Source organism: Phalacrocorax carbo, chromosome 20 (genome assembly GCF_963921805.1).
Source record: "Phalacrocorax carbo chromosome 20, bPhaCar2.1, whole genome shotgun sequence".
NCBI classification, from domain to species: Eukaryota; Metazoa; Chordata; class Aves; order Suliformes; family Phalacrocoracidae; genus Phalacrocorax; species Phalacrocorax carbo.
The window spans coordinates 3,096,074-3,123,287 of record NC_087532.1 but is presented as its reverse complement, the minus strand read 5'-3'; the positions used below and the strand labels follow the sequence as shown (position 1 = coordinate 3,123,287).

The following is a 27,214-nucleotide window of genomic DNA, read 5'->3' as shown; positions in this document are numbered from 1 at the left end:
TCGTGCCCTTTCCTACAGGGCTGATGCTCCCCGCCTTGGCAGCGGCTGCTTCCCGCAGGCTCTGCATTTCTTTGACTTCTGCACCAGGTCTTGTCCAGGGTGAAGCAGCGGGGCATGGCGTGTGTTCGTACCTCTCGTGGGTGGCCCCGGGGCAGCAGAGGGGAAGGGGCATCCGCTGCTTAGCGCTAGGACCTGGGGGAACGCTCAGCCTGCCTCCTCCCAGAAGATTAGCCAATATTCCCAGGGCAGGGCATGCTCTCCAGCCTTTCTACTTTTTCTTTCCTCTACATCCGTGTTTTTCCTTCTAGTTCATTCCAGAGCAGAGCAGTTTTGGATTTTTTTTTATGAGCTTTCTTTTTTTTCCTCTCCCTCCTCCTGGTAGCTGGACCGCTGCCAGGGCCAAAGTTTTATCTATAGGGATCTATTTTTCAAACCAGCCCAGCTGCACGCAGACAGCCTGCGATTGAATCCACACTCCTGGGGCAAGTTTAACTCGGGAGAGGAAGAGCAGCAGGAGTGCTGTTTGTGCCTCTCCTTCAGCTATTCCTGTCAAGATGGATTTATGACTTTAAAAGGCGGGGGGGGGGGGGAAGGAAAATTGCCTACAGGAGCCAAAGCTTACACCACAGCCCAGCAAAACACACATAAAGAAGCAGTCGGATCTCAAGGCATGAGCAGCATAAAAGTGGCACCCTGAGATCTGGCGGATCCTTGCACATAATATGACTGATCTTAAGCCTTTCATCTGCCTTCACAGAGCCGAGCTTTTGGATTTAAGGTAGTTTGCCCAGGACCAGACTTTGCTATGTTGGCCAAGACAGTGCTTTCTCTTGGTCTGTGGCTGCAGTTTGCTGTGGGACAGAACACACCTGAGAGAGGTGAGTGTCTGAAAAGGCAAGGCGTTCCCTTACTGCTTTCCCCTATTTAGTACCTCCTGGTCCTTAGAGCTTCTCATAAAACCGTTTCAGAATAAAAGCTGAAGTTATATTGCTGCTTTAGGTGTATAGTTATACTTGTATGTTACTTTGCTGGCACAAGGACAAAACAGACAAAAAACCTTTCTAATATAGCAATTTTAGAAAGAAATTTTATCTTGCTTGTTTGCAGTAGTGGAAAAGAAGCTGTTTTAGAAACTTGCAGAGTTTAGTGTAATAATATGGAAAAAGTCCTGACTCCTCACTATTACTTATGTACCGAGGCACATCGCTTAAGAGAAGTAAAAAGTGTTTTACACTATACCTGTCCTGTTATTCTCGTGCTAATCTCTGTAATTCAGTTGTTATATTTCCTCTTTAAATGCTTTCTCTTGTATATCGTTGAGGGAAGATGATTACGGGTCAGTCTTGCAGAACTGACAGCAGACGAAGGGACTCGGAGGAGATGAATATCTCGTTTCTGGTTCCTGCACTGTAGTGCTGGGCAGCAGGCTTAGCCCACGTCGTGATGGCTAAGCTGATGCGATTACTTTTGTTCTGCCTTGTGTTCATAAGTAGAAAAAGGTTCTGTTCTTTGACTGGAGGGCTACTGCTGGCTGCCTCTGGTTTTCACTGCACCTGGGAAACGTAATCCAGTGTGAAAGAAGTGAACCTCTTGTTTACCTGGTCAGGAGGTCCTTAGGCTCAGACAGCAGCCCAGACTGCTGGGGTCTGATTCTGCTTCTGGTACGCAGAGCGGACTAGTGCTCGGATCCCCTTACAGGTCCTGGATTCTGTCCCGCAGTGACACAGGCTGCTGCAGGAATGGTACTGCTGCCCCTGGCATTGTCACAATGTCCACACAGGCAGCAGTTATTCCTGTCATCATGTACGGGAGTGTATGTGGTGGTTCTCCAGCCCAGACAAAACACAACGCTCAGACCTTCAGAGTATGTGAAAAAGCAAGGCATGGCTTTCCAGGAGGATTGTGCCTCGCTCCAGAGGCGAAGCTGTGCATGTTGTGCTATTGATGTGCTGACTTTATCTCGCACGCTGCCAAGTACCCTTAGAAGAGATGAACCTACTGGTCAGCAAGGTGCTCGTTCCCCAACAGCTTTGGTGCGGGGGCCTCCTAGGCTCCTCCCAGGTGCTCCCTAAAGCCACCTTGAGCAAACAGCCGGGCTGGCAGGGCTGCTGGGCATGGGCTAGCTCTTGTCTGGAGGTGCGATGGTGGTGTGCCATGATCGCACAATGAGAGGAACTGTTGGAGAGGTGGGGATGCATGTTTGTAACTGTTTCCTAGGGACTTGACTGAATGTGAATGGTTGTGGCTTTATTCTCCACTGCAGTGGACAAGGTGGGGAAGCTACCGGGTGGCCAGTGGTGCTTCTACGTGCTCAGGAAGGATCAGCTTTTTCAGGGCAGTGGCTATTGCCTTAGTGCACCGAGGCACAAAGTCAAGGCAGAGCATCCCATGACCAGTTCCACCGCTTCCCTCTTTGGGTCCAGATCCAGATCTCTGTTGCATCGGTGTAAAGTGCGACCATTTCATAGTTTGGCCTTTGATAAATGAAAACTAGGTTGTCGTTACCTGGTTACTCTGGACTAGCGTAAGCAGAAAAGGATGGGGATGCTGCCGTCCCTGTGGGTGCAGCAAGTGAAAAATAAAGACACGGTCCTTCCATATGCCCTTTGTAGGGGTCCTTTTCTTCCTGAAGCACAGCTCAGTACCTGGCATAATTCTATGATTTCAGGACTCTTGAAGCTCTAAATAAAATATCAGAGACAATGAAACTCCTGAAAAGATCATAAGAGATGGCAACCCAGCTTCTTTCCTGCCAGAGGAATTTGTCTCAAGGGCCATTTCTCAGCCTACAGCCTGTAATCTGTGGCATGGACGAGCTGGAACCTGCATAGGCAGTTTGGGCTTTTAGTCACACAAGTATATTTTGCTTGGTGGGGCTCAGCTCCTTAAATAGGCAGGCAATCTAGCTGCCTCCCATGGCACAGGTCTTTCTCTGACGTGGTTTTAAGTGTGAAACACCTTCTGGCTGGCTTGGCGGGACACCTCTTTCTGGGAGAGGCGGCGCCTTTCTCCTCCTGCCTCTCACTGTGATCCCAAGGGGCCACAGGGAAGCACAGATTGCTTTCTTCAGCCTCCAAACCTGGCTCCACTCATAGTAGAACTTTTTTTCTTTCCATGGCCAAGCAGTGAGAAGGCAAGATAAACATGGAATTTCAAACATAGTTGACCAAGACAGGACATGATCTTTTTTGGCCATTAAATCCTTTATGCTCTACAAGTTCCAAGTTCCATGTAAATCAGGCCCATGGCATGTGTTCAGGTCCCAGCTGAGAGTGCAGGGAACTCTTGAAGCGGATGTCTCCTGTCAGCATCTCAGTGTAAGACAGGGAAGTCCGACCAGCTGTTTTTCTCCTGGAAAAGCCAAGTGTTTAAATAGGCAGCACTATGACTCCACGGTGACATTTCGCTCCCGTATTGATCCCTTCAAAACACTTCTTTGCATGATTGATCTGTGTCTAGTGACCACGTATCAGCTAGAGGGTGACAGCAGGACACTGCTGCGTGTTCTCTGTTGTTCCCTAGACTTCAGCAGAGCACAGGAGCAGCGATGATATGAGGTCTGCGGAGTTATTCCTCAGCTCTTCAGAAGCAAAGGCCTGACAGCTCCGGAGGCGGGGAGGTGCTAATGGATGCCTCTTCTCGCAGGATCCCACAGAAAGTGAGAAATCGTCACTTGGCATCTTGCCAAACAGCCGATCTCCTTTTGCTGTAAAGCAAGGAAACGGCCTGAAAGCAGCAGCGGCGGCTTGCGTAATGCAGGGATTTGCTGGTAACAAATGTCCACAGCCCCACCTCTGGCAGGGATGGCATGTTTATGTTGGATGAAGGACAAAGGACAGGAAGAAAGATGAGGGAACTGAAAACCTAAACCTGAATGGGTCGACGGGGTGTCCAGTCACTTCATAACCTTTGCCATGCTCCAGATGTAGTGAGATCCTTTGTCTAGATTTATTTTTTAAGGAATCCTTTCTGCTGACGAAATCTAAATGGGGGGATTTTGTTTCCATCTTATGCAGGGCTGAGGCTTAAGTAGAGGTAACTGCGATGGTATTTGCCTGTATGAAGGATTAGTCTTCGGCTCCACCCAGAGACAGTCTCTTTAGCTCCAAAATATATACCTGCTCACCAGTGTAACTGTTGCTCTTGTTAACCAATTGTTGTCAAACAATGCTTTCTACCCTCCAGGCAGAACACTGCGGTGTCAAGCTGTAGCTCTTCCTGCAGAGCCTTCTAATTAGCGCAGCTATTTCCAGCGATGTATGATGGGCCAAACCAGTGTGTAAAGGATGCTGACATTATGCCCAGCTCTCTTGGTGCCCCAGAGCTGCAGGGTACAGTCAAGAGAGCTATTTGACGAGGGCATGGCCCTTGAGTCGCCTTTGGTGTTCTCTTTCGAGCAGGTGTTCCACGCTGGTTTTCACCCGTGTGTTCCCCCATGCAGGTAGTTCTGGCAGTCGCGGGACTTTGCTTGCATCTGCTCCCCCGTGGTGAATTCCGAATTCCTCCCCGCGAGTGTTAGTGCATGTGACCTTGTTTACCACTTGTGAGCAACGTCCTTTGGCCACTGATACTTGCCCTGCTTGGGACAGAAGCTTTCAGAGCTCTTTGTTGCAGTATTAGGGAAGCGAGTGACCCTCAGACTGGTGAGGAGCAGGGGGGACAAACAAGGTTTCCTCCTGGGAGGCAGCAGTTATGCTGCCAAGATCTCTCTCTATGGCTTGCCAGCCAAGGAAGTGCCTTGTACTTCTTCCAGCGGAGGGTAAAACACAGAGCCATGGCTACATGTGTTTGATGTGCTTCGTGCAGCCAGAAGCTCTAAACAAAGCCCTTGTTGCTCTGCCCTGCTGGAATGCCATTAGGAGGAAGGGAGCTCCAGGGACCTGTAGGTCACAGGATCGGCTCTACTGGGTGATGTGGTGATGAAATTGCATGTTGCTGTGGGCAAGCAGGAAAGCTTACTGAACTTCGCTTTTATTTTCTGCTCAGCTCCGAACGCCAAGTTTCTGTGTGTGTGTGTGTCTGCAGCACAGGGCTGAATTGTGCTGGGTCACGCAGAATTGGCTGTAATCCACATAGACTGCAGGTCCTACTCCTGCCTCCTCTTAGAGTCTCTTGCTTAGTCACCTCCAAATAACTTTACTGTTCTCCGTTTCTGAAGGCTCCATCTGATTTCTCCTGTCTCAGGAGATCTGGTATGCCTCTGCCACCTCAGCCAGCACCTACGACAGAAGAGTGGTTCCTGTGCTGCCTTGGTCTCTGTAGCAGCACAGTGACTTGCAGGCAGCATGTTTATTTGCACATTTATAGACCACGTGTGCAAGCACTCCGGCTTTTTTCCAGTTCACGCCTATAGAATAGCACGTGCAATAAGTACGGTCCTCCTGACTCATACATGTCACTTCTGTCCCCCATCCTGTGGGCATTCCCAGCGCACCTGGCCCTTTCTCCAGTGTACTTCCCCCTGGCATTCCTGAGCACCCAGACACGGACGCTCCTGCCCTGGGACAGACCCAGGCACTCGTGCCCTAGCTGCACAGGCAGGCATCTGAACGGTACCCAGTGAGGGAAATAAATAGCAGAGTAAAGTCTGTCCAAATAAAGACTGGGCAAAGAGGATCAAGTCCTCTACGGCTCAAGCCTGAACCACTTCCCCACCTTCTGTTTTTCCCTTTGAGCCCCTTGCGCTGTACCCTGAATGGCTGTTCTTTTGCTGGTTCATGATCTTCTCTGTGCTCAGGTCATTAGGTTTCACTGTCAGGACATGTAATAGACCCCTTGTGCCCACTCACTGTCCCCCTGCCCCAGTCCTTTCCCCCCTCTTGATTTTGCCATCTCATATCTGCTTCTTGGAGTAGTGCCCCAGTGAGGGCTTAGCAACCCCCTGCTCATCTCTGCCAGGCTCGTTGCGGTCTCTGGGCCTGCCTTGACATGGCTTTCTGCAGGGGGAGAATTGTTTGCATGAGCTGTCTCCGTGGAGCAATTAATTTTACAGGAGCCTTTCCATTCAACTGTCTACTGCCTTGTGGGTTTTGGCTCTCATACATGGCTCCAGCACTCAACTGTGTGCTGCACCAAGTACTTCTGTGCTCCAGAGCCCAGACTTCTTGGCCACCCCACGTTCCTGATCCCTTCGCTGACAGAGGAGCCCAAATGAGCAGGAAGGAATCCCTGGTCCAAGGCTTTTTCTCCCTTCTTGCACCTCAACAGCTGTCAGAAAGCAGGGTGGTGGTTAAAAGAATTCCAAATTCATTACTGATATTCCAGCTAGCGTAAATCTCCCAAGCTTTAAGAGTGGTAGAAGGAGGAGTCCCCTATGTGTTTGTGCTTCCCACACAGCAGTTTAATTGAAATGGTAAGAAAATGGGTCAAACTGAGTGGGACTCCAGGCCACACCCTCAGAAGCATGTTCTTCCTGACATATTGCATTCCTGGGCAGAAATGGGTCTGTGCAGCCCTTCTGCCAGACGTCGTGTCCAGAGACCCTTTGAGGTGCTGCTCTTAAGACTATCTGGGAATGGAGGTCAATATGTGTTCAGAAGAGCAAGAAAAGCTCAAATTATCCCAGCTTTTTAAAAGTGATCTAGGGAGGAGTCCCTCCACTCCAGACTTTCCTGCCAACAGTGGTATAAATCAGAGAGCTTTCTGCCAGCCTGATGTGGACTGTAGCCGTTGAACCGAGAGGCAGCCTGTCTGAAGCAGCCACCTCTCCTGGGAGAGAAGAGCCAGCAGTTTTTCTCATCTCTCATTCTTTATCATTTCATTCTTTTCCAGATACAGCTCATTTTTTCTTCCAGGCACTGCCGTTGTCATAAGATGGGATAAACCTTTAAGTTGTTTTAGGCCCAAAGGTTGCTTCTGACCTTGACGATGCTTTCGGTCTGGCAATCAGAAGTTTGCTTCTTTCTCTGGGATGGCAGTGTGTTAGCCCAGAGCGGCAGCTCTGAACGGCAGAGGCTACTCCCTGGCACGGGGCACGACTGACCTGCTGGCTCAGGCTTGGTGAGGATTGTTCCCAGCTCCTGGAACCACGTCCATCTCCGGCCGGGAGCAGAAAGTGCTCAGGATCAGCCTGGTGTGGTGTAACAAGAGGTGCCAGTGCAAGCTGAGGTAGCTCAGAGGCATTATTCCTGCAGCAGTGAGAGCAGGATCCAGGACTTGCAGGCTGTACGTTTAGCTCTACCCCGATCGCTGTGCCTGAGCTCCTGCCTCTTTCCACTGTCCTGACCTTTCAGTTTATCTGTAATGGGTTAATAACATGTGCCTGGAAAGACTGTCATGAGGTTTTGTAAGGCTGTGGAGTGCTTGCAGATCCCGCATGGGTGTAGTGTGGAGGGTGCTGGGTGTGCTCAGGAGCCTGAGCTCCCACTGCCCCTGCAGGGTCAGGTCTGGGGCATCTCTTCCACCCTGGCTCCCTGCTCTCTTCCAGCCCTTGTCCTTGCGCAGGACCTAAGAATGAGGAGGTGAGATTAGTGTCCCAGGAAGTTATTTCCCTTCACTGCTGCTATGGCATTTTCTGCTCCCACCTGGTGTGCATCTTGACCGAATTTGGACCAGAGGAATATCAGGTGTTCATCCTGCCCTCATTCGATAAGAGGCTGCATTTTCTCAGGAGTCAGGCACTAGGCTAAATTCAGGTATATTTCATCCCAGTTTTTCACTCTTATGGTCTGCCTCTCCTCTCCCGTGACTGGCCTTTTTCCTCTGAGACACACGGGGCCTGTTCTGGCCATCCAAGCAGCTCCTTGAGCAGTAGGGATCATGCATGTGAATGGAAAGGAGGAGGAAAAAGTAACTATTGCTCCTCCTCACTGACTTTATCTTTGCAAATGTGTAAAACGTGACTTAAAAACAAGCTTAGCAACAAAGCCTGGAGAGCAAGGAGCCGATGCAGGCAGAGGGAGCTCCTCCCCCTGCTCCTGGAGAGCTCACCACAGCAGCTAGGTGGGATGCATCTTCAGCCTTACCTCTGTTGAACGGTGGTTGATCTAGGTGAGGTGCAGAACATGTAAAAGGAGTGAGCTCCAAAAGGCCAAACTTCCCTGCAGCGCTGGCCTTTGCCAAGAGCCGGAGGGCAAGCTGCACGCAGCAGGGCTGAGACGTGCCCGTTCTGTTGACTGTGGGTCTCTGTCTCAGCCGACCGAAGTACCTGCAGTGTGGCAGCTGCTACACTTGTGTGCTTGGATGTTGTGCCATTGCTCACAGCGACAGACCAAGCACACCACCAGTGCTCAGGGCTGCTGCTGTATTGCTGAGATGCTCCAACGGTTCCTTTGCGTGTCTCTCACCCTCTTGGCCAACGTGAAACCCTGTGGGGGGTGTTTTTGAAGTGTGCTGCTGAGAGGGTCCCATGGCTGGGCAGATCAGCACGGGGCTGCTGTCCTGCAGCATCTCCAAGAGCTCCTTCCAGCTTCACTGCAGTGCTTTGGCTTCTCCCCTTGCAGTGACCCTCTTGGGCAGGGCTTAAATCAGGCTGAGCAGCTGTGGTGTCCCAAAGTGAGGCTGAACCCAAAGAAAGCAGTGGGAGATAAATAGTCCAAAGCAGGTCTCAATGCTGCTGTTCAGTGGGGTGGTGGGGGTCTCATGGACTTTTTTTCTCTTGCTCTTTGTGATCCTGTAACTAATTCAGGTTTTTGGACCTCAGAGGACTGAGGAACCAGTTTTCTGTTCACAATAGAGACTGCTTTTTTGGCAATGTACTTTAAAACAAAGGCGCTAAAAAAAACTTAGTTTGTGAACAATGACAGGAAGACCTCTGGCTAATACTTCAGTGTTAGCATCTCAAAGTGTTAGCAAAGAACAGTTGTGATCAAACAGATGAGTCTAAGCAAAGCTGTCCAATGAGGGAAGATGGGGCGAGAAGTTCCTGGACAGTTGACAGCAGGACTGAGAAAAAGCCAGGAGCCCTCACACTAGATGTAAATAATAATAATAAAAAGGTGCAAATCCTGAGGTCTCTACCTGGATAAATTCTCACTGAATTCTGAGATTTGGCACAAGATAACCAAACTTTCCGAGCAGATGGTGGTGCAGGTGTGGGTTCACATCATTCCACTAACGCACTTCTCTCTCTCCTCCCCTGCTAGGTCCCCAGCTGCCTATTTCCAATTCAGAGGGGGACCTCCTCTTCTTGCTGGACAGCTCTGGCAGCGTCTCCTACTATGAGTTTTCCAGGGTTAAGGAGTTCATGTGGGACCTTGTGCAGCCTTTCACCTTTGGCCCCAGAGATGTCCAGACCAGCATCATCCACATCAGCACTACGCCCACCATGGAGTTCCCTTTCAACCGGTACCTGTCTAGCGGGACTCTGCAACAAGCCATCCGGAACACTCGACAGCTCATGGGTGACACTAACACAGGCAAAGCGCTCTCCTATGCCAAGGAGTTGTTCTTCAGTGATGAAGCTGGAGCCCGGCCAGATGTGCCCAAAGTGCTGGTTTGGGTGACAGATGGTTTCTCCACTGATGATATCTCTGAACCCATGCAGCTCCTGAAGGACATGGGAGTAACAGTCTTCATTGTCAGCACGGGACGGGGGAGTTACCTGGAACTCTCTGCTGCCGCCAGCCAGCCTCCTGAGAAGCACCTGCACTTTGTGGATGTTGATGACCTACCCATCATCACAAAGGAGCTTCGAGATGCTATCCTAGGTACGGTGGGGTTGGCTTGTGGTCACTGGGAGTTTGCAACAGGGCTGAACACGAGTCGTGCCTGGCTCTGCAGGGGACACAGTGTGAGAATCCACGAAAATCAATGGTCCTCCTGACCCACGCTGCCGCCCTTGAGCGCTGAGGTGCTTTGTCCGCAGTGCTATGGGTCCAAGTATAAACCATGGCTTTTAGGAGGCCTGGGACAAATACTTCTATTCCCCTTGGAAGGCCCCATGACTGGCTGGGACAAATTCCCTTCTGCGGACCTGTAGTGAGATGAACTTGTGTTTGTAATGAGTTGTTCAGTTAATAAAGGAAGGAGGCTCAGGTAGAATATTATCTGGATTCCTTAAAAACCCACAAGACTCTGAAATGAATCATGCAGGTCACAGTCATCTGTACAATTCAAGTGTAGCATGAAAACGCCCCCACCTGCACAGGTTAATTTTTAACCAAAGGCTTCACAAACAGGCAACGATTTAATAACAGTAAGAGGCTGCTGACTGTGGGAACAAGGTGCCAAAGCCTCTAGAACTCGATGTGAAAATGCAGGGTGATTTTTTTTTCTCTAAAATGCTGTCTGGCTCTGTGCCATCTGATGGAGGCGGAGGACACAAATGTATTGAACACACTGTGTACACAAAATGGGATGTATTGTCCCTGTGAAGGATTTGGTCCTGTCAGCACCCTCAAACTCTTGTCTAGGGTAGATCTGACTTCCTATATATACCATCATGTGCGGGCGCAGTGGCTGGCACACACTGAGATATCTAACTCCTGCCTACGAGCGGCTGGCAGTTGCTGTTCTCTTGCAAAGAGCAATCGAGGATGGTGCTTGCTATCAGCATTAAAACTGTAGGAGAGGAATGTTTTTTTTCCATAAATCCCCTGTTGTACCGTGTTCCACATCCGCCAGATCTATAGCCCGACTTGGCTAGCAGAGCCCTTGGAAGAAAATCTCAGCCCGAACTTGTTAGGCTTAGCAGGCCAACTGCTACCTCTCTGTTGCTGGCGTGGTTGTGGCGGTTGCCGTGCAGAGCACAGGAACAGGCAGCAGATTTGATTTTTCAGCAGTCCTGTTTTTTAAAGCATCCAGGAAACGGTCTGAAGAGACCCAAAGCCATAATCTGGGCCAGAAGACAGGCATTTGGAAGCCAAGAGGAATATCTCATGCTAATCTGCAGGCTGCGCTGCACGATGCATGTTCTTTTTGCAGCTCTTGAGTGCCATCAGCGTGGGAGTGCCTGTGATTGCAAAGCAGGGGTTTTGCCTCAGCCTCCCAGACGTCTCTGGATTTGTTTGGAAAGCTGATTAGTTACTACAACTTTGCAGACTTTCCATTCATTTTCTGGAGGTTCTCTCTCCATTGGAAATCCTGTTTTAATTCCTTACTTGGCTTCTGCTATGCGAGTTGGTTAGAACTGGCTTTGGAGTGTCCAAGTAACCCTTTCCACAGAATCCTCTGTATGTAACAATTTCTATTTCCAACCGTGATCATTTAACGAATCACACACAGGGACGATGTTCTCCAGTCGTCCACCTCTCTCCTGTGTGAGCATGGGGCAGTACCAGCAGTCCTTCTACTGTACCAGATGCCACGCAGAACCCGCAGATGTTTTGTTTCAAGTGGCTGTTTCAGCTTCTAGTGCATCCTGAATCCAGGTGGTATAAAATAGCATCCCAAAGTGAGAAATCACCTGCATATCCTCGCAGCACAAGATTGTCTTGGAGATCGTAAGATCTGCAAAGGTAATCAATGCTCTGTTGTGCCTGAGGGCAGTATTCTGTGCATCCACCAGGTCTAAAAGTCACTAGTCTGTGATTTTAATGGAAGGTGAGATTCCCACATGAATCCAGGGGCTGGTGCTTTAAGTGAAATACCAGATGTTGGTAACATCAACTGAATTAGCTTTAATAAAGCCCTCTATGTCCACTCTTCCCTGCCTGGAGGAGGCAGTCCTCATCATCACCCTTCCTGCTCCTGGCCCCTGGGACAGCAGGGACAGACAGAATCCTTGGCAGGCAGAAATTAGGCCTTTCCAACTCTGGAACGGCCCAGACTGGTTTTACTATCACAGCTATCTTACATTCATCTCTGGCTACTCTTTTTTTAAAAGCCTTTTGTAGATGCACAAACAAGCTTTGTCAAGAGTTGCTCTCCTCCCTCTGCCCCCCATCCAGGAACAGGGTGGTTCATGCCTGCTCCACAGATACTCCAACACAATGGTCCTTGGCTCCACATTGCTATTGTCTCAGGTAGGCTGGCAGCCCTCCATGGAACAGTTCAATCTCCGCAGCTGTACCTTGCTGTACAAAGGTAGGCACCTTTACGTAGGGGTTGCTCAGTTCAGAAACATTTTCTTTGCCTTCAGAAATTTGATCAGAGATCTGAGCAGACAAATAATATAAGGAATTGTCTGGGCTGAGTCTGAAGTTCACAGCAAGGGTTTTCAGTCTTAGACAGCAAGACAGCCACTACTTGGACAGGGAGATAAAAGGAAGGTGCCTTTCCCTTCCAAAGTATGTTTCTGTCCCGCTACAGGCTCTGCGGAGGCCAAGGGATGTGACGTCTCTGCCTCAGTTCCCTTTCTGAAAAACCTGTGTCACAGAAGAGAGAAGGGCTGCTTCTTAGACACGGTGGACCTGAAATAGTTCCAGTAATGCTACTACGCAGAAGGGAGCAAGACAGGGACCGTGGATGGATGTGTGTGTTCACTCCCACTCTTTTTCCTTGGCACATAGTCCTGATACAACGAGTCTGCAGAATGCAGCAGACTACGGTTCCCAGCCAGCCTGGCTACGGCCACAGCCGGCTCCTGGCAAATACCTCTGCCTTTCCTAGTGTGAAGGAAAGGAGACTCTAGCTCAGGCTTCTTCCATTGCGTCTTATATATTATGTACCCAATATATGGCATTTGGTGCTCTCCTCCTGGGGAAGGGCCTTCAAATATTGTGAAACCAAGGCTTCCTTTGAGATGACATCAGGTTCTGTGCTGGCATCCACTTGAACTGACAACTGCTGACTTGTTTCACCCTTTGGCACCACCTTCTGAGCCAAGCTCTGCAGGAGCCCACCTGCCCAGCAGTCACAAAACATCAGCCACTTCCCATGGACATTCAGGGCAACACATTTCTGGTCTGAAACAAGGTCCTGGATAACTTCTTCTGCAGTGAAGACTTTGAGCCTAGAGTCCTCTGACATTCTCATTTAGCACTGAATATAAGCAGGTGACCAGAGGGAGTGATCTCTGACCTTGAGTGTCCACCATGGGAATGGAGAAGTGTTTTCCCCTCCTCCCAGAATCAGAACCCTCCCCCTGACCCATATCAAAGTAGGGAAATAGAGCTATGAAGCAGATGTGACTTGTCCCAAGCCCTAGCTGAAGCTTCTGCAGAGAGGGGAATTATGTACCCAGGGCTAGAACAGGTTCTGCTGCTGCCTGGATGCATTTCTTATGCACATCATGAAAGTAGCAGCATTTCTGCAAGTCTAATCTTGACCTTGCCAGCATTCACGAGATGTCAGCAAGCTTGTGGCTGCAAAATGGTATTTCAAGTCACCAAGAGGCAGGAGGTGGAAGGCAAGTGTGTCACAAGCTGTCTCCGAGTGTTGCTAGGAAGGCACTGCCGGGGTCTAATACAAGAGATTAACTTGCTGCTTCCCTCTGGCAACAAGGAGGTGCTGTGAAGCATATCATGGGCATCTGTTTTCTGGGGTTTATTGTCCTCTTTATACACTCAAGGCACCTGTAATCTAGCAACAAGGGGCAGAGCTATTTGTTGTGGGCTTCCTGCAGCACATCCTTCAGGTGTTGCACCCTGTCACTTTAATCTGCCCCACTTACTTACAGTGCCCCTGGCTCCAAGCTCACTTATTTCCATTCCCTGAGCTTTTGGCAGGACTTCTGGTGCTGAGGCCCTGTTCCTTTGTGGCTTGGCCACTGGTAGTCGTGGGGCTCCCAGAAGGGTGCAGTGCCCCAGCTCCCGTGGTGCTGCCCCCCGCCCTCTGCCCCCTCCAAGCTCCGACGGGGTGGAGTGCCGCTGGCTGGCAGCGTGTGTGGATGGGAGCGGGCAGGGCACGGAGAAGCGAAATGTTCCTGCCTGGGAGAGCCAAAGAACAGCTCAGAGGAAAAACTGAGGCTGCTTTATTTGGTATGGGGAAGTTGGCAGGGGCTCGGAGCAGCTCAGAGGAGGAAAGCTGATCTTCTCCCAGCTAAAGGACAAGTCTGAGAGCGCAAGGCTACCCCATATCGTCGTGCAGGTCTGTGCAGGGTTTTGTGCCTCCCTTTACCTCCATGTAATGGGAAGCCAATGAGAGCTCCTTACAGCACTCTGAAGTGTTCAAGCTTGAGCTGGAGGGAGCTGTCATAAGGTTTCAGTAGTGTCACTGTGCAGAGCAAATGAACTTTTTGAATGCTCAGAGTGCTTTTAAAAATCCTTTAGAATAAAAAAAAGAGGCATCCTTATGTCGTCATGTGCCGCTTCCCTGGAGCTAACAAAATCCTCTGTGTTTCTGCCCCTCTGGGAGACCAGAGAACAGCGGAATTTCGCCCAAGATGGTCTCAGGCGGCCACGCGTGTCAGAAGGGTCAAGTAGCAGAGGAAGCTGGGGGAACTGCAGAGCGCCAGGAGAGGTATTTGTGCCTGGCGTTTGGGGTCTAGAACTCAAAGGTAGCATGAGCCTTGAAGAGAAGCCTCTGTGCAGGAGGAGCGAGGCGAGATAGCACAAGAGTGGCTCCGACTGTTGAATGTCACAAAACAATGGGGCTCTGTGAAACACTGCAGGGAGTGACTTCAGCTGGGATGAATGCAGCCGGCTCAGCAGTTGCTGCCCCTTCTTGGCCGCTGGGTACAGGCAGAGAACAGGGAGAAATGTATTTCTTCACACTCTGGGCTGCTTCACATACAGAACAAAATTGAGTGGTTTGGTTTCACTAGTAAGTGATTTCTACAGGGAGCTCAGGATGAACTGACCGCAAGAGTTTCAGAGCCTGGATGCCCAGATTCTGTCTCCAGCTTTGTCACAGGCAGTGGCAGTGCCGCTTGCCATGGTGGGTACGTGGTAATGCCTTGCTGACTGTGGGAAGCTGCCTGTTTGGCCGGGCACAGTAACTGCCGCACATCTGTTGGGCAGCAATGCCTGCCCAGAACTTGCTGGACTGCTCCAGATTTGTTCTTGGTGGTGGAAGACAGGCTTGGATGGGTAGGGGCATGGCTCCTGCTGTGTCAGACCTCTCTGTCACAGCAGATCACCGCACCATTTGGCCTTAGCACAGAGGATAAGGCAGAGAGGATGGAGAGGGAAAGCTGGGGCTTTACAGAGCAACTTGAAGGCTTGTGGCAAACTGGTTTGAGGCTGGAGACGCCTAGGAGGCAAGATGCAGCAGTATTCTTGAGCTGAAGCCTTTTGTGCAGACACTCCTGAGCAATTGTTTTAGCCAAAACACCGCCTCATGGCAGCAGGGACACATGCATCTCCTTCACAAGCTCTGTTCAGTAAAAGGGTCTTGTCCAAGAGATAGGAGTGATGTGAAAACCCAAATATCGCTGCCTCAATTGACATGTGGGGTGTTTTTGGTTTTGATTTGGTTTTTTTAAAACTTTATGCTTAGCTTTAAGGATTTAGTCCTTTCAAATAAGGTCTGGTTCACTGAATTGCTATGAAGGGGCTTGACCACACCTAGGCAACTTCAGCCGTCATCCAGTGTCGCTGTAGGCTACATCTCCCATCCAGAAGGGCCTGCATTTTGGATGTGCCATGTTCCGTGTATTAATGTCAATATTGATTCTTGCTACCGTTTCTCTTCCAGATGTTACCCGAGCAAATCGGCTCCATGCAGGAGATATCACCTCAAGCAGCTTCCGTCTGATGTGGCCCAAACTTCTCTCCCAGGAAACTGGCTACTACACCCTAGAGTATGCCCCAATAGATGATCTAGCAAAGAAGAGGACAAAGCAAGTGTCTGGGGCTCACACGAGCCTCACGCTAAGCAACCTTGCACCGGAAACTACTTACGAGGTGGTGCTCATTCCTGAATCCAACGTCCACTACTTCTCTCCTCAGACAACAAGGGTTACTACACTGGCAGGTAAAATGCACACAGTTGTGACCAAGGGGGAATTCACAGCTCCACTGCGCTGAGCCTCACATATATAAAGGAAACAGGACAGCCCTTGGTCTGCATCCCACAGCCTCATGGTCTGACTGGAGGAGGCAGATGGTCAGGACAGAACACAATGAGCTGCTTTATGCTGGCACTCAGCTGACAGCTCTTTAGAGAGATGTTCTGGACCGTCCAGCACAGGGGATCAGGTCTGATGGCTATAAGATGCCCTTCCAACCTTAAAATTACTATGAATTGGGAGGAAAGCAGAGCCCACTGCCTGGGAGAAGGCGGCAGGAGCCGCAGCTTGCAAATATTTAACAGGGCTGAGGTGTAGAGCCCATTGGGGATAAAGCACAGGCTGCTGCACATACTTACTCAGTATCCCAGTATGATGGTCGGGCAGAAGCAGTGCTGCCTTTTGTGGGTTACTGCCAAAGGGGAATGTTGACTTCCATAGCTTGAGCAGCTGCTATGGGAACAAGGAGATCCCGGTCTCCTACTTGAAGCTGTAGGTGCAGCTTGGGGAGACTAAAGCTCTAGAAGCAGGTGCATGCTGCTTCTCCAGGCAGGTGTATCCACTGATGGGGAATCCCTGTGTAAGAGGAAAGGAGAGGGGGAGCACTCAGAGCAGAAGCCAGCCTCTCTGTGCAGACTAGTTATTTGGGCCAGAAGAATAACTCAGACTTATGCTGGATAGCAACATGCAAAAAAGTGGCATGCTAAAAATCTCAGCAGGGTTGACCAAGTCAGGATGAACTTGCATCCAATATTCATTTTCTGCATGCACGAACCATTTTGGCTGGGTAGCCTTGCCCACTCTGTGCTGCACAGGTAGAGAAACCATTTTGTTAGGGCTGAGCTGGGTGTGCTGAGTTGGATGACTATCAACATCCACTTGCTGGGTGGATTTTCTTCCAAGTATGGTGCAGGTCAATTCTGCTCCTCCGACAGCATTCTCATGCCTTGAATTACATACTCATTCACATCTTTTTACACTGCTTTCAGAGGAAATAAGCCCAGCTCAGGTTCTCATCTCAGAGTCTGGACCACACAGCTTCCACGTTAGTTGGGCTCCTATGCTGGACAGTGTGATCGGCTATCAGATCCTGTATGGACCACTCCCTGGGAACTCAGTGAAGCTGCTGGAGGTGGATGGCGAGCACAACAGCACTGTGGTGGAGAACCTGGCACCCAATACTACCTATCTAGTGACAGTGACTTCAATCTACAAATCTGGAAAGGAGAAATCCCTGTCAGCTAAAGCATGCACTCAGGAAGGTGAGTGAGCAGCACTCTGCTGATGGGAAACCACATGGGCATAAGAAGTCACTGAAGTGTGCCTGCGTCTTTGCACAGATCATCTGCCTCTAGGTAAAGCCAGAGAACTCATTTAGCCCAGTTACTGGGGAGGGATGAGAGAAGGGGAAAGCTGCAGCTTCTGATGAACAGCACATGATATGCCATTAGGGTGCAGCAGATGTATAAGGCATAGGACTGAAAGGAAATCAGACACGCGCAGTATGACTGCTATTACAGGGTGCATGCTGCCAAGCTGCTGGTGCAGTCACAAGCAGAACGGACCTGGGGATCCCTAAATCTCCTGAAATAAGAAAGAAAACTGTCTTTCCCTCCTACGTCCTCAATGTCTGTTGTTTGATGTGATTTAGCATCAGAGGGTTGGAAAATTCATCAGCAGAAGCTTCTGCTATGAAGAGATACCTGTAAAGATATTGCAGGAGGCAAAATCTAGCTCTTATCAGGACTCAAGAGTGAGGAGCTCACAGAATGACATCAGATGAGGGTGTGGGAGGTATCCGGCCGGTGCCTAACAGTGCCAACAAAAGTATTTTGTGCTGGTACCAGGACAAAGTTAAGGACTAATTAGGCTGAGCTCCTCCAGGGCGGAGATGTAGAGTGATGGCTTATTGCATCTCTACAACAAAGACCAGGCTGGCTGGCAACCCCTCTGCGCAATGCCCTCAGGACGAGCAAGGAGCTAGGCAGTAAGGAGCACTCCGTACAAATGGCCCACACTAACATGAATCTTTTCCCTGTCTTCTTTCTCCAGAGGGCTCCAAAGTGAGGCACCTTCGCTTTGAAGACATGGGCCCCAATGCCCTGAAAGCCTCCTGGGACTCTGCCGATGGGCAAGTCCTTGGTTACAGAGTCAGATGCCGGCGGCAAACTGGCCCTTCATCTGTCATCAGCGTTTCACCGCAGATCCACAGTGTGCTTCTCACAGACCTGGCTTCAGGCACCACTAACAAAGTGTGTGTGAAGCCCATGTACAAGAACCAGCCAGGCAAAGGGCTGTGCCGCATGGTGTATATGCAGCCAGGTGAGCTGGGGTGCAAGGCAGAATCCTGGGGCGCGTTAGCCAAGCGAAAGTGTCCTGAAGGGCACTGAGGTGCTGGAGATCCAACGCAGAGGAGCCTTCGTGGCTGAAATACTCTGTGCTCATCAGCTAGCTTGCTAATAGGGCTTCATCACAGCTACCAGCCCAAAAGGTAGTCCAAAGATGGGCTCTTCCCCCCCATTTTTAAGAGCAATACTCCTCCTAGTGGCGTTATGTTTGCAGGCAGGAGAGAAAGTGGACAGCGGGGACAGTCCTGCAATTATTTTGGGATAACAAGTGTGGGAAGACTGCTAAAGGTGGCATAGGCATTGGATGCACTGTTTAGAAGTCATCTGAACTCTTGGCTACCCTTCACTTTTCAACGTGCAGAGACAAGCTAACTATTAAACACAGCTACTGAGGCACAATACATCTGCTTTCCTCCTTCCTCTGCCCAGTAGCACTTACTCTCATGAGACATAAAGGGATTCCTGATAGCCTGAAGTGAAGTAAGAGCTAAAAAGCAGCTGTGAGACAGCACAGAAGCACAGCCTTTTTCCCAGCAAGAGGCTGGAGTGATAGTGAAGATGACCACAGGGATGAGATCTCTGACTCAGTCAAATATGGAGAATGGGTGGATAAAGCTGACATCATACTTTTTTTCTTGTGTTCTTCCCAGCTACAGAGGCCCAAGGATATAAGCACAGACAGACAGCATGACAGACTCTGGAGTGAAGCGATTCCTGGCAGAGCAAGGAATCTTGCTTGGACAAAGACTTGGACAAAAAGAAGGGGTCAGGGGAGGAAACCGGGAAGCTTGCAGATCATCTCCCAGCCTGCACTGCCCATTGAGGTGTTCTGGTTATCAAGTCCAAAGGCTGTCCCTCAGCCAAGTTCTCCCAAAGCTTAAAGGTTTGGCTTGGCTGGATGGAACAACCAATCTGACTAATAGATCCCAAATCTGTACCCTCTTTTGTATAAATATGCCTGACAGATAACATCCCAAATGCGAAGTGATGACTCTTCACTACTGCTTGCTTACTGCCTGTTCTCTATTTATTAAATGTTGATACAGTTTTATTTTTGCAGCTCATGAGCATGTTCAAGACTCACCTGTTTACTGCCCTGGCCTTTCATTCTGGGTACCTGTACTCAGAGAAAGTTTACCTGTGGCCAAATCCATTCCTGCTGACAACAGCATTGAAACGACACACTTGACAAAGAGCAGCTTTCCTCTAACTCATCCAGCGTATTCAACTGGTGGCTCAAATTAGGCATCCCAAAATTACAGGATCTCAGGGATGGAAGGGAAAAGCATTAGGAGAAAGGAGAATAACATAATACAAAATGTACAGTATGCAGAGGAGGTTGGGTCAAAGACACCAGGATTTCTGAGAAGAGGAAGAAAAGAAGTTGTTAATCCACTTGACCTTTGGCCAGGACATGAAGACACTTTATAAAAGACGTCCTGCCTCTTATAAAGTGCAAGGACAGTTTAGTGTTCCCAGATGGTCTTTGGTTTGTGGCAGAGCTTGGTCAGTGAACTCTGAGAAACAGAACGATAGGGCCATGCCACGCCAGGGCTGATGAGCGCTGTCAGAGTGCTCGAGCACAAAAGTGTGCTTGCTGTCTGCCTGCTGAATTCTTGAGTCCCATCAACACTGTTCCACTCTCCCTCTGGCACTGGTATTAAATTCATCTGCTACATACAGATCCCAGATGAACTTTGAAGGGTTCAGTTCACCAAAGACATTTGCCTTGGGATTTGGCATCAGTCTGAGAGAGCAGAAAACTCAAGAAAACTTGGGAATTTGCTTCCCCAGCAGCTTACTCAACTCAGGAGCTCTCAGCCCTCAGCTGAGCTCAAGGAGCAGCAGTGAGTCAAGAAAAGCCAGACTGCAAGACCAGATAAAGCAGTTATTTTTGTTTCTCATTCAAATACACACCTCTAAACAACAGTGCCTGGACCATGACCACTGAATTACTGTGGCATGCCTGCAGTACCTGCAAACACCTAGTGCATCTTCAGTGTCTTTGTCCTGGGCTTCCACCCAGTGCTAAGCTTGAGCTACACTTAAAAATCAGGTTTTTAAGGGAGAAGAGTAAATCTGATTCTTTCCCTTTGGCCCCAGGCTTGAACTTGCTGTCACTAAGAGCTACTCTTTGGAAATGGGAGCTGGAAATGAAAACCAAACAAACCAAAAGACAATTTTAACACCTAGTGACAAAGCCATTGGAGCAGCATGGTTCCAAAGTTCGGGGCTTAGGGCTGTAAAGAAATGTATATACTTTTCTGGTAACCAAACCCAGCATCAGTGGGAACATCTTCCCTCAGTAACCATTGCTCTATTTTAAATTTATTGCTTATTTGTCCTACACGTGGAACTTTTTTGTTAAATCTGCGTGGTATGTTGAAGAGCCCCCATGTAGCGTCACTCCATCCCGCAAACCCTCCGTTAGCTCTGCTTATGGACATCTTACAACACCTCCTTTCGGAGCTGAGAGGAAGTTTGTCACTGACCTTGTCTCCTGAGTGCTGAATTCATCATGTCTAGGTTTATGGAGCATTTGCCTTGGTCTGTCTTCTTGTTCAGGAGGAAGGAATAGGAGGGAGGTGAGTCATTCATTAACCCAAAATAAGATTTTATATGATCTGTGTTCTCATTTGGAATGTGCATTTGTGACTGATCAAACTTAATGGGGACTCCGTGCTGAGGGGAAGATAAAGCCTCTGGAATTTCTCATGCAATAAGATAGTCTTGTTTGTTCTTGCTGTAGGACAGAAATTAATTTTGCACAACTCCCTGCATAGTTTACTAATACATTAATGTGTCATTCCACCCCAACTGTAATGCATCCTTTTGAAGACAATTAAATATACAATACAAGAGCTATTGAATGATTACTTCATTCTTGAGGGCACTAAGGGTAAATCTAAGTGTAGCTTTTGTTCTAACGAGAGGTAGGGGTTGAAAAGCTGGTATCTATCTCAGTTTTAAATGACTGAAAAGTAAGCATTCCACCCATGACTTCATAGTCTGATTTACATGGAACTTTACCCCCACCCCCCCAAAAAAAGTGTCAGAAATAGAAATAATCAGACTCAGTAATGTCTCAGCTTCAGTAAGAATTGTTTTACAAGGAGCCAAAAATTAAATGTCCCTTAAATCTTGGCAGAACGTGTAGTACTCCTGAACATGAAAATTCCAAGCTGGGCAGGTAAGTTAAACTAATTTTTTTTTAATCCAAACCGTAATGATTTCTAGGGTTATTTAAGCATCTCATCTGTACCAATATAATCGGTATGACACCCAACCCCATGTAGGATAAGAGCACAGATCATCAAGGCTCCCAGTAGGAGCCAAGTTCTCTGTGTGGGGACTAGAAAGAACTTCATTTGTAGATGAGCTGTTCCCAGGTTCTCTTTAGGCTCCTCGATTGTTGCTAACGTGAGAGTTCCCATGTTCATCGGGAATACAAAGGCGCCTACTATCCTGTATCAGGACACCGTGGGTGTTCTGAATGCAACCTTCCATGCAACGGGAGTGGTTATCCCACTTGACTGATCTGTTACCTAGATCGACACGTGATGGTTTTCTGAAGGAAAACAGCATACTTCCCCAATTCCAGAATTTTGCTAGAGTGTTTGTGTTCACTTGGAAGAAACTTGCTCTTGAGTGTGTACGACTTGCAGCCTTCCTCTGTATAATCCCCGGCTCAGTGAGATGTCGAACAACTACTATAATTAGGATGCACTAGCTAATTTCTGAAAGCAATGTGGAGGTTGTATCTGCACTTGGCTACTGTCAACCAGAAGGGCATTTAATTTACTGTAGTAGATGACTGCCTGGTACGCTAGGCTTAACTTGGCAGCTTCACTAAGAAATATGAGCCAGCACACACACTTCAAAGGTATAAAGGCTGAGGGACTGTTTTTACCACTGCCAAGATGAAGGAAAAGATTCAACCCAGTACAAAACTGGTGCTGACTATACAAGCTGAGTGGGGGCAGTGAAATGTGTCCAGAAAATAGCCTACAAGTGCAATTATAGGTTTGTTTAGTGCTCATCTTTTCCTTTTGTACTAAGCAGTACTGCAATCAAATCTTTCTTAAACATTTATTATACATTCTTTGGCCCAAGATGGAAAATTAGATGGAAATTAGAAAACAGCAGATAAAATTTGATTATTTTGAGCAATAAGGCTGGAGTGCTTGGGCTGTTACCCTGTAACAGATGTTAACTACTTTGCCACTGTATTGGTTTTCCAAAAGGTATACGTGGCACCATGGAATCGCGCTGCAGAGCCAACACTGATGTTTAGAACAAGCAATGAATTGGCTAGGTCACCAACGGGTGGGGTGGTTTGGTTTCTGTTAGCTTTTTTTAAAAAGTGAGTCTGATAGAAAAATCCAGCAGCCTGCAGGAAGTTTTTGAGAACCCTACTCAAGTGTGTATTTAGTAAGAAACATAAATATTTAGAGGGGGGAAAAAAAGACACCTGAATGACTGGTTGTCGTGGTTTAGCCCCAGTCAGCAACTAAGCCACTTGCTCACTGCCCCCACCCCTGCGGCATGGGGAGAGAATCAGAAGAGCAAAAGCAAGAAAACTTGTGGGTTGAGATAAAACAGTTTAATAATTAAAATAAAACAGTAATAGTAATAATGGTGATACTTATCATAATAATAATAAAGAAAATAATGAGAGAGAGGGAAATGAATCCTGGAAAACAAGGGAAAAAACCCAACCAAAATCCACACGCGATGCAACCGCCGACCAACGCTGCTCGTGCCCGAGCTGCGATCGCTGCATCCCCAGCCAGCTCCCCCCAGGTCACACACTGGGCATGACGTACCATGATATGGAATAGCCCTTTGGCCAGTTTGGATCCACTCTCTTGGCTGTGCCCCCTCCCCGCCCGGCTTCTTGTGCTCCCAGCAGAGCATGGGAAGCTGGAAAAGCCCTTGACTAGTGCAAGTGCTGCCCAGCAACAACTAAAACATTGGTGTGTTATCAACATTGTTTTCATACTAAGTCCAAAACACAGCACTGGGCCAGCTACGGTGAAGGAAAATTACCTCTATCCCAGCTAAAACCATGACACTGCAGCCTGCTTCTGAATGCTGAAGATGAGCTGGGCTGTATTCTACATTTTACACGGTTTCAGGCTGCAGGATTTTACACGGGAGCCTTAGAGATGTTCCTGGCTTTCACAGCTCCTTCCCTTTCCCCTCTGCTCCCCTTCCTCGCCGCCCTCACGCTGCAGTTGGCGTTACAGGCCCTGCAAGTGCAGCGCGCCCCTGGATCAGGCATAAGCCCATTTCTCCCGGCCCTCCCCTTAGCAACGCCCCCGCACGCCCGTTGCTAGGGAGGCGCACCCCGCCCTAGTTTGGCCTTCTCCGCTCCCCGTCCCCAGCCCAGCGCTCCCGCCCACTCGCCCACCTCGCAGCCAATACCATTCCGCTCCCTGGCCGAGCCCCGTCGCGTCATCCCGTCAATCAAAAGACGCAGCCTGCTCCGCATGACGTCCCGCGGCTGACGCAATTCGTGCGACCGCGCCCGACCCAATGGGAAGCCGCTCCCCCCGCCCCTCCGTTCCTCCCCGCCGCCGTCGCGCATGCGCGCGGGGAGCGGCGCGTGCTCCGCGTGGGCGCGTGCTGCCGGCGGTGTCATGTCTTGGCTCTTCGGGCTGAACCGCGGGGCGGCCCCGGCGGGCGGCGGCGACGCGGCCCCGGGCGCGGCCGGCCTCTCCCTCCCGCCGGCACCGGGCGGCGGCGGCGGCGGCGGGGCGGCGGGAGGCGGCGCCGGGGACCGCCAGGCGCCCAAGGACAAATGGAGCAACTTTGACCCAACGGGCCTGGAGCGGGCAGCGAAGGCGGCGCGGGAGCTGGACGCATCCCGTGCGTGAGAGGCCGGGCCGGGGGTGGCGGCCCTTAGTCGGTACCTCGCGTCCTGTCAGCTCCCGCCTTCGCGCAGCGTGTGCGCCCGCCAGCCCGGGCGGGCTCCCGCACCGCTTCCCCGGGGCTGCGGCCCCTTGCCCCGGGGGAGCCCCTTGCCTCAGGGGGGTGGGCCCGGAGGCCGGGGAAGGCCCCTTGCCGGGGGAGGGGGGCAGCCCATTGCCCCGAGGCCCGGCCCGCAGGATCGCTGGCTTCCCCTGAGCACGTCCCCCGGGGCCTGTGAAGGGAGAGGGCCGTACCGGGAGCACCTTCTCGGCAGGATAAACCCGTTGGCCTCAGATAACGGGTGTGCTGAGAAGGTTCCTGGCCGTCTGTCAGCAGGGAGGGATGGACGTGCCTCAGAGCCATGCGCTGGGCGGTCTCAGCTACTGCCGAGTTGGATTGAACAGGTCGAGCATTGCCTTACCTGTAAAAGACTTTTGTGCTATTGCTAACCTCATCCTCGTTATTAATTTCAGGCCATGCAAAAGATGCTCTTAGTCTTGCCCAGATGCAAGAGCAGACCTTGCAGCTGGAACAGCAAACGAAACTTAAGGTATGTCAGAACTCATTACTTGTTGCACAGCCACCATGTTTGTGGGGGGAATGAGTCAAAGTCTCATTTTCTAGTAATCTGTCGAGGGTGCTAAGTTTTTCTTGTCACTCTTCAGCTTCAGCAACTAATAGTTATTTGCCTTTTTAAAAAAAATAATTCTGGAAGGTGAAGTGCAAGCTGATTTGGCCTATATTCAGACATATTTTTAGCTTTGTTTACAGTTTGTGTGTCCTGGGTTGTAACTCCTAGAATGTCACCAGCGTTTTTAGGGAATGACAAGGTTTTCTGCAGGGAGCTGTAAAGTAGTTGGGTGGAGGACAGACTACTCTTTATAAAGGCATTTGGGGGTTGTTTGAATGTTGGTTTATTTGGGTGTTTTGGGTTTTTTTTTAATAAATTGTATTTAATCGTGAAATGGCTGATTATGGTATTTCTTGCAATCATATTTTTATGATCGTGTTTTAGCTTTCTTGTGTCATTGGTCAGCTTTGCAGGGTACTACTCTGATCACAGAGGGATTTCTTGGAATATAGATGTCACTAGCATTTTTCTGTAGGACGACCTGTTGAGCTCACGTGTGGTGATTATCCTCTTTATTTTACTAGGAGTATGAAGCTGCCATAGAACAACTGAAGAATGAGCAGATACGGGTACAAGCAGAAGAGAGACGAAAAACACTCAGTGAAGAAACCAAACAGCATCAAGCAGTAAGGGAATGAGGGGGAAGCCAAGTGATGGGAGACCTTGTTTGTGTCCTCCTTTATGGAAAAGGCAACAATGCATTAATTGCCCTTTTTGGGGGGTGGGGGAAAGGGGCTCATGGGCAGGCGTAGATGTGAGGCAATTCACAGACTGAGCCCATCTTCTACCCTGGCTTTGTAATGCTGAACTGGGTTTGTAATTGCATGCAGCTTTGTTGTCTTGAGCTTTTGTTACCAAATTTGTGAACATCCAAAGGGACTGGCAGGAGCAGTTACTCTCACTGTGTACTCTTTGAAATTTTCCAAAAGGAGCTTTCAGGGAAGTGCTGTTGAACATGCTGAGATACGCTTACTTGTGCCTAACAGCTGGTGGTGTTAAAAGGTGGAAGACTACTGGCTTATCAAGTATATGTGTAAGCCTGGACAATGAAACATCTCTTAAGTTATTTGGATTTCAGTCTTAAGTAGCCTGCAACCCTAATTCTTCCAAGTTTGATCTCTTAGACAGCAGAAAATACCTTAAGAGAAGTGATGCAAATTTGAGACTTACCAGAGGCTGTGTTGTGAGCAATGCTTGTGCTTTCTGGTGTGTTTTAGTGTGAGTTACTGAAGTGACAATAATACTGAAATCAGGGAAATGCCAGCTAGTTTTTATGCTAGAGCTCAGATCTGGCAACGTTTTACTTTGAGAGCACAGGAAATTAGGGGTTTGATTAATTTTAATTTATTAGCTTTGGAAGATGGCTAAAACTGCTTATTTGGCACGTGTTGCTTTTTATCCCATCAGAGATTGGACTTTGAACGGGGCAGGCTCAGGAAGCAAGCCTCACAGTCATCTGCTTTGTTCATGGGTTAGCTCCTGAACTCTTGCAGTGCATGGGGCATCATCTGAAGTCAAAGCAAACTCGATCATGATTTACTTTTGTAGTGCCATGCTTTACAGTTGTTGAGGAGGTAACTTGCAAGCCGTTCTGCTGTCTGTGTATTGGGAATAGAGAGTAGTATCACCCCTCGTACAGAGTCCTCCTCGCTGATGGATATGGGCCCTCGGACCACTTTCAGTTCAGTGGAGATGACGTGGGTTTATTTGCCGGTTGCAGTGGAAAGTCAATGAGAGAAATTAATGAGGAACAAGAAAATCAGTCAGAAACGGAGCCTGTCTGATAGGCAGTGTATCTTGACAGTTCTATTGCTTGCAATTGCCAGTTCAGGTAACCTGTTTAAAAATGTGGTTTTCCCAGTAAAGTAAGTCTCCTTTTCTGGGCCAAGGAACGCTTGTTCCTTGTTTTTATGTCTGTGCTACCTTAAAATGAAGTCAGACTGTATAGATAGCATAGAGAAGTTCTTGGCACTGGCTAAGGATGTTTTGCCCCAAGTTTTGCCCTGTTCATATTCAAACCTGGGATTACTTTTTGTTTTGGGGTGGGTGTGTTTGTTCTGGTTTTTCCCCCTGCATGTTCCAAACCTCATTGCCTTTAGGACTAGGTTCTCTCTTAAATGCTAATCTTTACATTCTGAATATTGCCTTTTTTTTTTAAGCGAGCCCAATACCAGGACAAATTGGCAAGGCAGCGCTATGATGAACAGATGCGACAACAGGTATGATAGCTTCCTTCTCTAACCCATCTGGGAGCTGTATAGTAGCTTTCTTAGGTCAAAGTGGTGATCTGGAGCTGTGCCCAGTTGTGCTGGCCAGATGGCTGATGCCAGGCACAGTTGCTTTCATCTGTACTATTTGCTTGGCATCAACAGTGCTGGCCAGGCAAACCAAAGGTCAGGAATTAGGACAAAGCAACTAGGAGCATGGGATAAGGAGTATGAATCTGGGAGATGGGCAGAGGAAGAATGCACTTCAACCTGAGAACTAGCTTCTTGAAAACATTTGTATTACTTAAGCTTACACAAATACCTACTTGACCGAGTTCTTACAACT

At 49.1% G+C, this 27,214-nt stretch overlaps 2 protein-coding genes across 3 annotated transcripts in view; both read left to right on the top strand.

Annotated features, from left to right (window-relative positions):
* The first annotated feature begins 238 nt into the window (after positions 1–238).
* VWA1 (von Willebrand factor A domain containing 1) lies at positions 239–20,982 on the top strand. Of its 2 annotated transcripts, none has more exons than XM_064470142.1 (6): positions 239–878; positions 9,084–9,647; positions 15,457–15,735; positions 16,759–17,031; positions 17,822–18,091; positions 18,774–20,982. In XM_064470142.1, the coding sequence occupies exons 1-6, from the start codon at positions 806–808 to the stop codon at positions 18,806–18,808; spliced, it is 1,494 nt and encodes a 497-aa protein (XP_064326212.1). In that variant the 5' UTR covers positions 239–805; the 3' UTR covers positions 18,809–20,982. The 2 variants fall into 2 exon arrangements, with proteins under 2 accessions (XP_064326212.1, XP_009503131.1); XM_009504836.2 differs by having other exon boundaries at positions 241–878; positions 18,768–20,982.
* Positions 20,983–23,712: 2,730 nt separating this feature from the next.
* ATAD3A (ATPase family AAA domain containing 3A) overlaps positions 23,713–27,214 on the top strand; it is a 30,742-nt gene continuing 27,240 nt past the window's right edge. The window contains exons 1-4 of the mRNA XM_064470656.1: positions 23,713–23,988; positions 24,504–24,580; positions 25,186–25,287; positions 26,821–26,880. Of these exons, the coding sequence (XP_064326726.1) occupies positions 23,760–23,988; positions 24,504–24,580; positions 25,186–25,287; positions 26,821–26,880 (468 nt within the window). The 5' untranslated portion in view covers positions 23,713–23,759. The remainder of the gene's footprint in view (positions 23,989–24,503; positions 24,581–25,185; positions 25,288–26,820; positions 26,881–27,214) is intronic.

Coding starts and splice junctions, on each gene's coding strand:
- VWA1 (XM_009504836.2), top strand. CDS start 806: ATGTTGGCCAAGACAGTGCTTTCTCTTGGTCTGTGGCTGCAGTTTGCT. Junction 15,736..16,758: donor AAGGGTTACTACACTGGCAG/GTAAAATGCACA, acceptor CACTGCTTTCAG/AGGAAATAAGCCCAGCTCAG. Junction 17,032..17,821: donor TAAAGCATGCACTCAGGAAG/GTGAGTGAGCAG, acceptor TTCTTTCTCCAG/AGGGCTCCAAAGTGAGGCAC.